Source organism: Paramisgurnus dabryanus, chromosome 22, assembly GCF_030506205.2.
Source record: "Paramisgurnus dabryanus chromosome 22, PD_genome_1.1, whole genome shotgun sequence".
Classification (NCBI taxonomy): Eukaryota; Metazoa; Chordata; class Actinopteri; order Cypriniformes; family Cobitidae; genus Paramisgurnus; species Paramisgurnus dabryanus.
In genome coordinates, this window is record NC_133358.1 from 16,682,776 (window position 1) to 16,699,505 (window position 16,730).

Genomic DNA, 16,730 nt, shown 5'->3' on the forward strand with positions numbered 1-16,730 from the left:
CATTAATGACTCTCATGTTGTTCAAAACCCATAAGACCTTGGTTCATCTTTGGAACACATTTTAAGATGTTTTATATTGAGTCCGAGAGCTTGTTCTAAATCTAGATACGGTATACAGTCCATGTCCAGACAGGTAATAAAAACATCATCAAAGTAGTCCATGTGACATCAGTGGGTCAGTTAGAATGTGTTTAAGCATTGAATATACATTTTGGTCCAAAAAAAAAATAAAAAATATGACTTTATTCAGCATTGTCTTCTGTTCCGCATCTGTTGTAAAGCGCAAGAGCGAGACTAAAGTCATGTGACTGCAGTGACCTTAGTGGTCATTAATGCACTGTTAAAACATGCAGCATAAAACTAAAACAACTTGATTTTGCAAGTCAATTCAACCTACTATTTTAAGTTTTGACCTTTGAATGGTTGAACTAGTTAAAGTAGCATAAAAATATATGTTGATTTGACAAAAATGCTGCCTTTTTTACAGTGTTATAATTTAATTAGGAAATAATCATTTCTTTTCATGAAGTTCACCCCATCACTGTTCTCAAAATCATGCTGCCAATGAACAGAAAAAAGGACCGTCCCCTCCTGAACCTCTCACATCAGGCAATTAAATCCTCTAGATTCAAGGCAACGGGGGCTTCACTAAAAAGGCGTATATTGATTTTCCTAATGGGCGTTTTGATGCTGTTACATGCCATTTGTTTTACACTGCAGCTGTGAGAGCGTGGTGACCATGGGAACACATAAGGGCTGATGTCATAGTCCAGCACCTGTCCTGCTTACTCATTCACACAAACACACACAGAGAGAGAGAGAGAGAGAGAGACAGTGTCCACACTATAACCCTTAACTCGCTTACCGACAGACAACTGCACATTTCTCATGTTAGCTCTGTCCTACAGCAATTTAGTGCCACCGCTGTTCCCATGTAATTAGTCATTATGTGGAAGAATGGAAATGTTATGCTTATGACTAGCTGACAGTATAGCACGCATGAGCTCTTTTTATTCAAGTCAAGATTTTAGATAAAGATTTGCAAAGTGTATATAGATTTCATACGTAGTTACAAAAAATCTTAAAAAGGTATTTTTCAGTGCTATTGCTTGTAGCCCCTTTAAGCCTTTAATTGTATAAAAATGTAAATATTTAAACAAAATCTGCAAAAATGGCTTCTAAAATTGTCTTAGAGAAATTATAGGGGATCACCCCACAGTCTGAAACTGATTTAAAGTCATCAATTGTCATTAATGTTACTAAAAGTGAAGATTTTAAAAAATATATTCCAGCTTAACGAGACTCTAACTCCAGTATATCCCCCTGATTAGTTTATTTTTACTTTTTTTTGTGAAGAATACAAAACATATGAAAGATGATAAATATTAGCTAGACTTGTTCAAAGTGACAGATGTGCACTAATATTTTCACATAAACGTTCAGATCTGCTACTGTATGTGAAAGCATGTGAATATGCCCTTGGATTAAGATACTTGTCCTATGAGGAAAATAAACGTCCATAATATATACAATCAGGGGGGGTTAAAAAAAGACAATTTTCATAGCTCTTATGGTTATGAGGGCAGCAGGTAAAACTCATGCTGTTATATCTTGAATTAAACAGCAGTATTAATAATGACAGTTTTTATGTCTGATAAAAACAAAAGTGGTCAACGGAGGGGTATTCTTTCAAAAAGTACACCGTTGTATCTAAAAAGTGCGTGTTAGTACGTTAACGAAACATAGTTTAAAAAGGCAGTGACAGCTTTTGCACCTTTATTCTGACAGTGTTTGGCTTAGTGTTGTAAAAATGCCAAATATTTTATTAATCAAATTCAGTAAGTTACGTGTGAACTTTTACTTCACATTAAATTAAATCACTGGAAAAGTATTAATCATTCAATTTCTACTGAACAATGAATATAAACTGTTTATTGTCGTCTGTTTCAAAGTTGGCAAACAGCCTCTGCCAAAATGGGGCATGCAAGTCAGCTGTGCTTTTGGATAATTGTTGGCTGAGGATGACCATTGTAATATTAAATCTTAATTTCACGCTCATTAGAGTGAAATGAAGACTCATAGATATCAAGTTTACAATGAATATGGTGAGATGCTGAGAAAAATTCAACTGTGGGATATCAGTTCGATCAGTATTTACAGGTGCTGGTCATATAATTATATCATCAACAAGTTGATTTATTTCTCTAATTCCATTCAAAAAGTGAAACTTATATATTATATTCATTCATTACACACAGACTGATATATCAAATGTTTATTTCTTTTAATTTTGATGATTATAACTGACAACTATAAGGAAAATGCCAAATTCAGTATATCAGAAAATTAGAATATTACTTAAGACCAATACAAAAAAGATTTTTTAGAAATCTTGAAAAGTATAAACATGAAAAGTATTCGCAAGTACAGCAATCAATAGTTAGTTGTAATAATTATAATAATAAATTGCATTTTTATAGCGCTTTTCTTGAACTCAAAGTCGCTTTACAAGGCACATAGGAGAAAAAATAAAAATAAAAGGGGGGAGGCTATGGATAGGCAGAGGCGAAGAGATGGGTTTTGAGGCGAGACTGGAAGATGGTAAGGGACTCAGAGGTGCGGATCACAAGGTGAAGGGAGTTCCAGAGCCTTGGGGCTGCCCTCGAGAAAGCGCTGTCCCTAAAACTGCAGAGTTTGGACTTGGGGATGGAGAGGAGACCGGCTGAGGTGGATCTTAGGGACCGTGAGGTTTGATAGGGGGAGAGGAGATCAGTGAGGTATGATGGGGCCAGGTGGTGGATGGCTTTGTAAGTAAGAACCAAAATTTTGTATTTGATCCGGTGAGAAATGGGAAGTTGTGGCTCCTTTTGCCTGAACTACTGCTGCAATGCGGCGTGGCCTGGAGTTGATCAGTCTGTGGCACTGCTCAGGTGTTGTGAGAGCCCAGGTTGCTCTTATAGTGGCCTTCAGCTCTTCTGCATTGTTGGGTCTGGCATATTGCATCTTTCTCTTCACAATACCCCATAGATTTTCTATGGGGTTAAGGTCAGGTGAGTTTGCTGGCCAATTAAGAACAGGAATACCATGGTCCTTAAACCAGGTGCTGGTAGCTTTGGCACTGTGTGCAGGTGCCAAGTCCTGTTGGAAAATGAAATCTGCATCTCCATAAAGTTGGTCAGCAGCAGGAAGCATGAAGTGCTTTAAAACTTCCTGGTGTACGGCTGTGTTGACCTTGGACCTCAGAAAACACAGTAGACCAACACCAGCAGATGGCATGGCTCCCCAAACCATCATTGACCGTGGAACCTCAAGCAATGTGGATTGTGTGCCTCTACAGATTCTGGGACCTTGATTTCCAAAGGAAATGCAAAATTCACTTTCATCAAAGAACATAACTTTTTGAACGCGAGACGCTTCTGACGTTGTCTGTTGTTCAAGAGTGGCTTGACACAAGGAATGCGACAGCTGAAACTAGGGGTGTCAACAATAATCGATTCGGCAATGCATCGCAATGCGCACATGCACGATTCAGCATCGATGCAGCAAATGCCATAATCGATTATGTCACTGTTTATTTTCTGGAGATGACCATGATAGACGGGTAAATAAAAACGCACCCTTTTCCATGGAAAGTGGACATATGGGCACATTTCGGATTCTATGAAGTTAATGGGGAACAAGACTTACGCTGTGTGTAAAATTCTCATCTCGGGCAGGGCTCGCAAAATCGCTAGCCCGACGTCTCGTTTCTATTGTGAATTCCTGTCGGGGTACCAAAATGTATCTCCACCCTGCCTGTCGGGCTATCTTGGGGAGGAAATAATATTTTAATGTTTTTGCTTTGTCTCAGATTTAGTTAGGTAATTATAGTGTATGTATTTCGGTGTCCTCTTGTCAGTCATTATCCTCACGTACCAAGTGAAACTGTCAGGAAATGAAGTGAAAGCATAAATAAACTCATCCTCTAATGTGCACGTCTGATATATGCGCGCGACCCTCTGCACGCGCTTCTACGGGCTAGGTTCTTCACGAGCACCTGCTTGCGCGAACTCAAGTCATTTAATAAAATAACGTCATTTCATTTTTACCTCATAGACTAACATTGTTTTATCGTATTTTTTTTCTTTCTTCAGTTAGTAACTTAAATATGCGAGAAGGAAAATATGTTTGAGTGATTTACGTCTAGGCTATTGAGAGTAAGATGTTACAAGCTGATAGGTGACTAAACAGCAGTGGTAAGATATGTTTACCTAAAGCGAATAGAATGTGTGTTTGTCATTTCGTTTTACCTCAGAGTCTAACATAAGGGGAACATAAAGGGAATTATGTTTATTCCTTTTTAATAAATATCTGCTTTAAGTCTTCTATATTGTGTTAAAGTCACTGGTTGTTTATATATTTGATAAAATACCATGTTATCTAAATACAATGTGTGATGTGTTGAGGTATTTTTTTATAAAAAATAACCTGCGTTATAATACATTCATATAATATTTCAGTAATATAACAATCAAATTATTCTAACGTTAGGGGAACGTTAAAATAACCTAAAAATAACATTAGGGGAATGTTTATTTTCTTAAAGAAAACATTCCTGGCTAACCAAAAACCTTGGAAAATAGGGGAACGTTTTGGGAACCAAATTGTTAGCTGGGGATGGACAGGAATATTTGGCTTACATGGAAATCCAGAATTTATCAATATTCTACATTAAACAGTGTATTTTTTTTATTCTGGCTACTTATATTCATTTCGGGCTACCAAAAATTAAAGAGTGTCTGCCCGAAGGGCTACCAGGGATTTTAAAATTTTGCGAGCCCTGGTCAGCTTTCGTTTTTGTTGAGAATAGTTGCACTTGAGTTTACTACTTGACTTATTAAAAATTTGCCTTGTTGTGTACAGTAGAATTCTGATGCATCACAATGCATCGTAGAATCGAATTGAATTGAATGTCTTTTTGTCTTGCATACGTCTGTGCGTAGTAATACGTCTCCAGCTGCAGTTTACTCTTTGTGAATCTCCCCCACATTTTTGAATTGGTTTTGTTTCACAATCCTCTCCAGGGTGCAGTTATCTCATTTGCTAGTACACTTTTTTCTACCACATCTTTTCCTTCCCTTCGCCTTTCTAGTAATGTGCATGGACACAGAGCTCTGTGAACAGCCAGCCTCTTTTGCAATGACCTTTTGTGTTTTGCCCTCTTTGTGCAAGGGTCAGTGGTTGTCTTTTGGACAACTGTCAAGTGAGCAGTCTTCCCCACGATTAGCCTACAGCACCAGGTTTCTTCAATATTGAACTTTTTCACAGTATTCCAATTTTCTGAGATACTGAATTTGGGATTTTCTGTATAGTTGTCAGTTATAATCATCAAAATTAAAAGAAATAAACATTTGAAATATATCAGTCTGTGTGTAATGAATGAATATAATGTAAAAGTTTCCCTTTTTAAATGGAATTAGTGTAATAAATCAACTTTTTCAGGATATTCTGATTATATGATCAGCACATGTATGTATAGCCACATATTAGATGCCTATGTATTTCTATGCATTTACAGCATGCATGGTGTGACCTTATAAAGATTAGGCTATGGCTGTGCTAACAAATTATAAAATATATATATATTTATATAAATAAAAATGAACATAAAATAAACATAAAAAATTACAAGAAATGTGTTTTCAGTTTTCTGCATTTTATGGCCTACTCCCAAGAATGAATGGGCCTTATACGTAGATCAATTGACTTAAAAAGTTTCCCGTAACAGCTGAACTGACATCTGCCGAGCATAATTAAATAAAATCACTTCACATTTCCAAGAATGCATGTTTAATAATCTGTCATGCACCTTGCATGTTTGTATATAATAAGGGAGTTAAATGAGAACATAATGTGATCTTGTTGAGGAATGTCAACATGTGTATTTTTCCCCTCCACCAACAGGGTCTCAGTCACTGCCCCCCATCCCACCATTCTTGCAGATGTAATGTGAAGTACTGACAGCTGTGGCCAATGTGCATGACCCGTGTGTGAGAGAGTTCTAACCGAGCCGAAACTTAATATCTCTGTGAAATGGCCAGTGGATTAAGAGCGTTTGATAGGCCTTTCAGACATTTCTATCTGGTTAATTCATGTGGGAGAAAAATCGTTGCATTAGGTGTTTAGTGATCGCTGAATTAAGATCTAAAAGACTTTATATTTTATTATTTATGCTTGCAAAGTTAAGCTTTTTTAATGGCTCTCTATGCAAGTTCACTATGTAGTTTCCCATCAAAGTTATTGATATTGAACTATAGGATTTGAAGCGGAAGTATTTGATGAACGTATATTACGTGCCGAAAGCATTGGCATCCTCTCGCTCTTAATTTTAAAGAGTGTGGGTTGTTTAAGTTTTGGTTACATTGGTGCAAATCTAAAAGGTTAATCTTGCTTACATGAGTTTATATGCAATCAGTGCCAGTTTGATGAAGAAAAGGGGAGGAGATTTTTCTGATCCAGAGTGACCCTGCCATGGCCAAAACTTAAATATGCTTGGTACACCAGAGGAAAAGCTCTGAAATGCTCAGTGAGGAGGAGCAGAAGAACTTAACAGGATTTTGCACTCGGTGATACTGAATGACCTTGAACTTCTGGTACTGAAATAATGATGTGCCACTTTTCTCTGTGAGCTTCTTCTACAAGAGATTTGAAGTAAGGCTGCACATGTTGGCAGGACGCTGAATTTTGTATGCTATTGCAGAACTGGACGTAAATACATTTTAAAATTCAAGCTTGTTTGAAACAGGTGCTGTCACGATGTCCACCGGTTCGGTGAGTGATCCTGAAGATCTCCAAGAGCTGTCAAACACTCGTTTTTTAGAAAACTCAGAAGATGAGTTCAGCATGGATGACAGTCTGAAAGGAAAAAGCAAAACAGTCTGTGACAAGAGCAACAAGCGACAAATGAAGACGGCAAAGGACAGCACAAAGTCTCAAAGAAACGCCGCGAATGCCAGAGAGAGGGCGCGGATGAGAGTTTTGAGCAAAGCTTTTTCACGACTGAAGACCAGCCTGCCATGGGTACCCGCAGATACTAAACTGTCAAAGCTGGACACGCTACGTCTGGCATCCAGCTATATATCTCACCTCAGACAGCTTTTACAAGAGGACAGATACGAGAACAACTTTGTGCATCCTGTAAACTTGGTATGAGTGAGTGTTGAGTTTATTTGAGGACTTACCTTTAAGGTTAAGCTTGTTGAGATTAAATGCTGATTTTGTTATTTTGTATGGCTTATAAAAGACATAATCATTAGTATAGTCATCCAACAGTATAGCTATAAAAATTACATCTCAAAAGTACCATTATATTATTTGAAGAATACCGTAGTACATAAATATGGTAAACCCATGGATTCCCAGTGACCACACACATACTGAAAAAATGCCTTCTGGATAAAAGCATCTTTGAAATGCATAAATGTAAATGTAAAGTATCATAGTATTGCTTTCTTATATGTACTATGCACACCAGAGGATTATAATATAATGAAAACTCAATACTACATGTAAACATAAATGAATGACACTTACTGTAAATGACAGATTACATGACACAATCAATTAATATCATTAATTCGATATGTATTAGTCATGTTTGTACAGTAAACAGTAAATGGCATTTATGTGTGGAACATCCTTTTTATTCTTTTATTCACAGACATGGCCTTTCGGGGTCTCAGCTCGATCAGAGGACACCAGAGACATTTCAGCAGCGATCAGACTATGTGGAGCTACAGCATAAACATCTGGCACCTCTCTGTCTTTTATCCTTCAGCCCTCTTTTTTACTGTCTCTGCCTATGCACTTACTTTGAACTTACATCAATGGACATTACACAGTAAAGACTGCATTTAGAGCGTACAGGTAGTAACAACAGCAATGATTTTAAAGTCTTCAAAGCCTGCCTATGAATATAGAATTGAAAACTGTGGAGAAAAAATATATGTATATCTTGTTATTTTGATCATTGTCATGTGATACAGTACTGTACGATGTTCTTTCTGTAGCAGTCAAAAGAAAATATTTGACTCTGGACCACAAAAGCAGACATAAGTAGCACGGGTATATTTGTAACAATAGCCAACAATACATTGTATGTGTCAAAAATATATATATTTTTATGCCCCAAATCATTATGATAAGTAAAAAATTATGTTCTATGAAGTTATTTTGTAAATTTTCTACTGTAAATATTAGGGGTGGCACGGTCCATGAAAAAAATCCGAACCGTTCGGTTCGCTTGTCTCGGTTCGTAGCGCGTGTGTGCCGCACGGTTCATGGCATGCGCAATGTAGTCTCATGCCCTGTATGTGACCTCAGGTAGCGTGTTTCCCTTTCGCGCGAAAGAAGAGGTGACTGGTTTGGAGTATAAGTACTGCAGGTTATGTTACGTGTAGAAATGGCAAGTGGGAGAGAAAAGGAAGTCTGCCCGCAGTTGGAGGATGCGCCAGCGTCGTATAAGTTTGGTGTGGAAACATATTTTTATTTCATGTTACCTGATGACAGCGGAAATAAAACAATAGATAGAACTGCAGTCTATGGGTTGAATGTGCTCGAACAGCCACAGGAGATCGCCTTCTCTCCGACCATTTATCTAATCTGAGGTACTGAAAGTTTTACGTCTTTTCGTATTCAGCGCTATTTTTAGCCTTTCATTGATAAAATTAAAGCGGCTGATTTCCGCGTAGTTTCATTTTGCTAGCGTGTGAAAGTTGCGCGATCTTATTTCAGAAATTTCCCCTCAAAGTAATCAGGACAGAAGTGGTCAAAAGTGGACAAAAGAGACTTAAAGAGATTTAAATATTACAGGTGCAAAGGTTATGTTTCTCTCTCGTCCACATATTCTCTCTGCAGTATTTAAGCAGCCTCTCAGTGATAAATCTAAGAGCTACACTGAAGTTGGCATTTTAATAAATGCAAGTTATCTTTGTGTGCTAAAAATGCACATAAAGTTTATGTAGATGGCAATACACATTCTCTTTTTTGCCAAATAAATGAAAAGCATGTTGAAATCATCAATGTCTTCCCTCTTGCTCTATCAAAATCTCATCTGGCTTTCCTCAGAGATGGTCCCAATAATGTGCTTAAAGTCAAATTCAGTTTGTGCATGATTACATGATATAACTTTTTTTTAATACTGTATCCTAAATTATGGATAATTAATACATTAATAAGATAATACATTTCTGGAGTGTTAAAAATTTAAAGAAAAAATAACAACAAGAACCGTACTGAACCGTGAACCGTGACCATAGAACCGTGATACGAACCGAACCGAGGGTTTTGTGAACCGTGCCACCCCTAGTAAATATATAAAAAATGTATTTATCATTAGTAATAAAAGGCAATTTTCTCAATATTTCGATTTTCTGCACCCTCCGATTCCACATTTTAAAAAGCCCCCATGGTCCGATTCACAATTTAACATTTCCTTTGGTGTGTAAGTGTATTCGTAAATGTTAACGATATGCAAAATGTACAAATCCCAACATTACCGACATTATCATAATTCCTCCCCCTTCGGACTAGCAGCCTGTAAGTTAACTCCTGTTAGCATTACATTGTGAGTGAAACTTTCAAACATGGTAAGGAGCGTCACATTTCCGGCTGACATCAGAGGTATTCAGGCCAAACACAACGTACAGATTAGCTGGCCAATCAGGGACACAGAGCTTTTCAAATCGATGAGTTTTGTATAAAATCGGTGCGTTTCAGGAATAGAGGGGGAAAAAATTACGGTTTGTGGAAAATAATGTTTTTTATTTTTTACCATAAACTACGCGAACACATTGTATTACACCAAATACACAAAATAACTTTGTTTTTTAGCAATGAAATAGGTGCCCTTTAAATAGTTGTATCTCGGACAAATCTTGTCCTATCCCAACAAACCATACATCAATTTGAAGCTTATTCATTCAGCTTACAGGAGATGTATAAATCTCAATTAAATAAATTTACCCATATGACTTGTTTTGTGGTCCAGGGTCACATATGATTAAAGAATTTTTATATTTATAATGTCTGACAAACAAGTCTAAAAAGAAAGAAAAAAAACATTGCATCACCATAAAGTTGTTATTGCTTTTGAAGTTCTTATCATCCTCCTATACCTATACCGATGGTATTTCGTCAGAACCCTTTTAAAAAGTACACCCTTGCCCTTAAAAAGCTCATATTAGTGCCTTAAATATATACATTGGTGTCAAATGTGTATATATATCTGGTACCAGATACATAGTAGGACCTTTTTAAAGGGTACAGATAAAACGTAGAACCATTTTTTAACCTTTTTTTTCAGACAGTGTCTCTTGTACCAAAAGTGTCTTTATTGTTAGTTTATTTATGATTGTGATTTTTGATTTTTTGTTTTATTATTTTATGATCATCAATGATTCATTGAATGATTTTCAACATGTTCTTAAACAGCATTGCTATTATTTAGGAATATTAAACTCTTCCTGTCTCAGATGACCGTCCGGTGCCAAACAGGGTTATTCGCTGCAATCTCAAGAATTTAAGGAGCTCAGATGCAAAAGCCGCTAAATGCCACCTTTTTTTTGTCAAAAATTAGAAAATGATATTATAGAATGCTTTTGGCACGTATAAGTTCATCAAATACTTCAGATCCGCTTAATCCTGGCCTCAGGCCATTTAGAAATACCGGTTTGATGGCAGAATCCATAAAGAGTCTGATAAAAAATGCTCACTTACTAGAAAACATGTCAGACGCACTTAGAGAGTTTTGCATCTGAGGTTCATACAATATTCATTTCATTCTTTCTTTTAATAGTCTGTGCAACAGAAAGGATCTGTGGAAGTTAAAGTTTTATGGAAACATAAAGCATTATGAAGAACATTTTATATTTACTAATTAACTTACTAATAATTCATTACTAGAACAAAATATACAACAAAATCAAGTTTACAGCCTTATACACTGTTTTTAAACAACTACACTGTTTTAAACTATAATGTGTCTTGATGTAGTTTTAAAGTAAACTGCATGTAAATTTTCATCCATGCCTTACATCTTTCCAATCACTAAACCCACAGATGCAATCTTACCTGGCTGATACTCAAACAGGCGACAAAACTTATTTATATGACTGCATACATAGTGCAGATAATCTAAAACACTGCATTTTTGTACCTTATTGCAAGAGATACAAAAGCCAAGTAAGACCCTATGCCCAAGATAAAGAGCATGTGCACGTTGCTAATGAGAATGTGTGTAGTCCTGAAGAGGAAACCCAGTTTTCATCACTACTGCAGAGGATTGCAGCTGTCGAGCTGTTAGTTTCCCAAGCAAACTAAACTAGTCCCTTGAGAAAGTCTCACAAGAGATGAAGCACTTTGTCATGCAAGGACACAAAACGGCTCTCACATTCTAACTTTTTTGACTTCAAGGCCCCCCATCATCCAGAACAACATTTGAATTCTTCCCAATAAAATATTCAAGATTTGGCATAACTATAATTGTTGTCAAAATAATCAAACACTAAGAAATATCACAATATTATAAAAGCTTATTTTAAATGTGGTTAAGAAACACTGTAATGGACTGCTGCTGAGTTTCAAGCTTTGTCTGACTGTTGAATGTTAATGAAGCAATTAATAAATGAGTATTGATACTATTTTTTAAAAATAATAACAATAGGAGAATATTAAGTGTAATATAGTTAATACACACACATAGTAATAAGACGTGTATATGCGTTTTATGTTCTACATCCTTTAAGATTTGATTCAACTAAATAAACAAATACTCTTTTAGACTCATCCAGATTAATTCAGGGCTAGGGATTAGTTATATTAGTACATTTAAGTAGTTTTAACAAACATACCTTACAATAAAACAATACTGGTGTGCATCTTGAGACAAAACAATGACACTGATCTATGTTAAAGGACAAGTTCGGTATTTTACACTTAAAGCTCTGTTTTCAGATTGTTTATGATGAAATAGAACAGTTTTGACTAAAATTTGGACATATGATGCTGGCCCGAGAATTTTTTTGGTGTTTGTTGTATCACCCCACCACCTCTACAATGGCTGCATAGGTGCACTGGAACAATCCTTCCTAAAATGCATTAAACTTTCATTTACAAAGACGTGAAACTCACCGAGTGGTCAGGGGTGTTCACTGATATGCTCACACAAAAATCGCTGCAAAAGACGCATTCCAACAGGTTTTATCGTAGTTTTGTCCAACTCCATTGATTTGTATTAGATGTCCTGTGAGGTACGATATTACTCCGCCGCCGGGAACTTTGTATTCTTGCAATTGGCAAAGGCGGATTAGCGCCACCAACTGGGCTGGAGTGTTTATTATTCAAGCTCTAAGCGGAAGAATATGCGGGTGTGAGGCGTTTGAAAAATAGGTCCACAAGTTTTCAACGAATGGTAAAACACCTGTTGGAAAGCATCTTTTGCAGCGATTTTTGTGTGAGCAGCATCATATGTGCAAATTTCAGTCAAACCCATTCTATTTCATCATAAACAATCTGAAAACAGGGCTTTATGTGTAAAATACCGAACGATCCTTTAAGAAGATGTTTTAAAATTAAGGCAGCTCAAACATGCCTTTTAGTCTGGGACTAGGATAAACCCTGTCCAGGAAACCGCCCCAATATCATGTCCTAGTGTCAGATTAAAATACTAATAAATACTTCCATCTAGTGGTGAAAGGCCAGATCTAGCAGATAATATGGATATTTTATTTTTTTATAAATGGCTAAATTACTTAAATCTGTAGACACTGTGACACTGCCAAGGTCAACATTCCTTCAGAATTTGAAAGGAAATGTGATATTTCCCATTTGCTTTGATTTATAACTGTGGATATAGCCATTAATAATAAAATAAGGAAATGGATGAAAAGAAAATAATAGATATATTAGGAATTTTTATACAGTTTAATTTGATTAGGGTCTGTACGAAGACATATCAAAGCAAACAATGTTTTAAAGAAACTAGTTTAAATAGCCTACTGTACAGTACGTCATCAGTTTTGTCCATAGCCAGCAGAGGTCAGTATTGGTTCACTATAAAACTCACCTTCCTTTGAACGATACTGTTTTGGTTATTCTTACTGAAAATTATTTTACACTGAAAATGCAATTATTTCAGTAAACTCTAAACTTAGCAAACTGTCTCTTTCTTATGTGGGTGTGTTTGTATCAAGAACAAAAAGTCAGATAGATTTAATTAAATTCTTGAAATAGTCCGTAAGTTTGGCCTTCCTCAGGTGGAACACATTTTCATTAATATGGAGCTGTGTTTTTGGGCATTAACCCATAAGGAAGTTCAGATTCTTGTGGACCAAAACACATTTCAGAGACAAAATGTCCATGAACAGGAAGGAATTGCAGTTCCAAAACTAACATCACAGTTCACAAAGGGGTTGCTTTGTAGTTTAACCAAAAGCACTAACTGCACACTTGCGGCGTGCCAAGATTCAGAGAGCAGAGTCTGAGGTTATGAAAGACTTTCTGAGATTATTTGTTATCTAATATTCATTCACTCAACAGCGACGAGGAAAGACTATGACTATTACTACGATTATCAGTTCACCATCTGTTTTGTTTTTCTGTTAGTCATTCAATCTCACATCTTGTTAGCCTTATCTTGGTACATTTGAAAAAGTTTTGCGTGAAAAAGCAGCATAATTTGTAAAACAAACATCTCACTAAACATTGATAGCCAGATCTACACCATATACAGTCACTCTCAACTTAGAGGTTATGATAACATTGAATGTTTACATTGGCATAGCAAGAACTTTGCCACACTCTTTGCCCATCTACCTTTGTAGATGACTTGATTTTCAGTGAGCCAAGTCACTGTGGTCAGTGCGGTCCACGGCAGATTTGTGTCATAAAGCACGAGAAACGTGAGAAAGTCCGGTGGCGCTCTGAAGGTCACTGTGAATATTACAGGGTGTGTGATCTGCTTGGTTGGAGACTTCCTGCTAGGCCGGGGGAAAGGGGGGTGGGGATGACACAGTTTTCCTTTAGACAGGTGATAGAGTTTCCACACAAGAGCAAGGCGCTCTGTCTCCCCGGAGAATGGAGCCTCTTTGTGGCTGGATGTGCTTGGAGAGGAAGGTCAAACTGGGAGAAGAGGAGGTGATGAGATTGAGCTTGGACAAGAAAACATTTCACCACAACTTCCTATCGATTCTTTTGCCTCACCGTCCTTGTTTTCCCTCCCTGATTGTCTTCCAGGTTTGTGGAGCGGTGATTATTTTTGTCCTGATTTTGTGACATTTTAGGACACTGATATTTTCTCGCGGGGCATTTCTCCGTTTTGCTGTTTACAAGAAAAGGGTGGGAACCACTGTCATTGTCGACCAAACAATGGGGTTTAGGTGAGCTCCCCAATGCCATTGTTCTTTACAACGGCACACATTTTTGTTGGTCTCCAGGGCTAAGGTGTGTTTCGGAAAAGTGTCATCTGTGAATATGTTCAGGTGTCAGTTGTCACAACATGAAGATGATACTGTACAAAATAAAACAACGTATGCACACAAACAGAACAAGTCGCCATGATGGAAAGTCCAACTTAGGTTTTGGAATATGGTAGCTGATTTTTGCTAGGTTGTTTCAAATCATAGTTAGGTAAAATATGGACAAAACCAAACGGTAGGTTAATTTAAACCCAGCAGATGGGTTTGTCCATATTTTACTCAACCATGGGTTGAAACAATGTTGCATATTGGGTTGAAACAAACTAGCAATGATTAATTTAAACCCAAACATTTTGTTTGTCCATATTTTACTCAACCATGGGATGAAACGTTATATATTGGATTGAAACAAGCATAAGTTATTATTAACCCCAAAAGTTAGTTTTGTCATTATTTCACTCAACCATGGGTTGAAACAACGTTGCATATTGGGTTGAAACAACCTAGCATAGGTCAAAAATGACTTTCTTACTTAGTATTTTTGTCTTGTTTTCAGTAGAAATATCTAAAAATTCTAAAATCAAGATGTATTTTCTTGATGAGCAAAATGACCTAAGAAAATAATACTAGTTTTTAGACACATAATATACAATTTAAGTGAATTTATGCTTAAAACAAGCAAAAATATCTGCCAATGGGGTGAGAAAATTTCACTTGAATTAAATGTTTAAGAAAAAAAATGTTTAAGAAAAAAGAAATCTTATTTCACAATTTTTTTTCTCACCCCATTGGAAGATAATTGTGCTTGTTTTAAGGACAATTTCACTTAAATTGTATATTATTTGTCTTAAAACTAGACTTATTTACTTAGGTCGTTTTTCTCATCAAGAAAAAACACCTTAATTTAAGATTTTTTTATATATTTCTATTGAAAACAAGACAAAAATACTAAGTAAGAAAGTAATTTTTTGCAGTGTATAAACCCAAAAGTTAGTTTTGTCAATATTTTACCAACCATTGGTTAAAACAACGTTGCATTTGGGTTGAAACAACTCAACATAGGGTTATTTAAACCCAAAAGTTAGTTTTGCCAAATTCTACCAACCATGGGTTGAAACAACGTTGCATAGAAGTTTGAAACAACCTAGCATAGGTCAATATAAACCTAAAAAGTTAGTTTTGTCAATATTCTACCAACCATGGGTTGAAACAATGTTGAATTTTGGGTTGAAACAACCTAGCATAGGTCAATATAAACCTAAAAAGTTAGTTTTGTCAATATTCTACCAACCATGGGTTGAAACAATGTTGAGTTTTGGGTTGAAACAACCTAGCATAGGTCAATATACACCTAAAAAGTTCGTTTTGTCAATATTCTACCAACCATGGGTTGAAACAATGTTGAATTTTGGGTTGAAACAACCTAGCATAGGTCAATATAAACCTAAAAAGTTAGTTTTGTCAATATTCTACCAACCATGGGTTGAAACAATGTTGAATTTTGGGTTGAAACAACTCAGCATAGGTTAATTTAAACCCAAATGTTGGATTTGTCAATATTTTATCAACCATGGGTTGAAACATCTTGCATATTGAGTTAAAATAACCTAACATAGGTTAATTTTAACCCAAAAATGGAATGTCAATATTTTAACTCAACCATGGGTTGAAACAATGTTGCATATTGAGTTGAAACAACCCAGAATAGGTCAATTTAAACCAAAAAATTGGATATGTCAATGTTTTACTCTACCGTGGGTTGAAACAACGTTGCATATTGTGTTGAAAGAACATAGCATAAGTTAATTTAAACCCAAAAGTTAGTTTTGTCAATATTCTACCAACCATAGGTTAAAACAATGTTGCATTTTGGTTTGAAACAACTCAGCATAGGTTCATTTAAACCCAAAAGTTAGTTTTGTCAATATTCTAAAAACCATTGGTTAAAACAATGTTGCACTTAGGTTAAAAAAATGCAACATAGGGAAATTTAAACCCAAATGTTGGATTTGTCAATATTTTACCAACTATTGGTTGAAACATGTTGCATATTGAGTTGAAACAACCCAGTATAGGTCAATTTAAACCAAAAAAATTGATATGTCAATATTTTACTCAACCATGGGTTGAACCAACGTTGCATATTGTGTAAAAACCACATAGCATAAGTTAATTTAAACCCAAAAGTTAGTTTTGTCAATATTCTACCAATCATAGGTTAAAACAATGTTGCATTTTGGTTTGAAACAACTCAGCATAGGTTCATTTAAACCCAAA

The 16,730-nt window shown here is 36.0% G+C and overlaps 1 protein-coding gene across 2 annotated transcripts; it reads left to right on the forward strand.

Moving 5' to 3' along the window:
- The first annotated feature begins 6,578 nt into the window (after positions 1 to 6,578).
- Positions 6,579 to 8,313, forward strand: msc (musculin (activated B-cell factor-1)). Of its 2 annotated transcripts, XM_065295034.2 has the most exons (3): positions 6,579 to 6,690; positions 6,771 to 7,185; positions 7,700 to 8,313. In XM_065295034.2, exons 2-3 carry the CDS (start codon positions 6,796 to 6,798, stop codon positions 7,781 to 7,783), a joined length of 474 nt encoding a protein of 157 aa, XP_065151106.1. In that variant the 5' UTR covers positions 6,579 to 6,690; positions 6,771 to 6,795; the 3' UTR covers positions 7,784 to 8,313. The 2 variants fall into 2 exon arrangements, with proteins under 2 accessions (XP_065151106.1, XP_065151104.1); XM_065295032.2 differs by having other exon boundaries at positions 6,585 to 7,185.
- Positions 8,314 to 16,730: the final 8,417 nt, after the last annotated feature.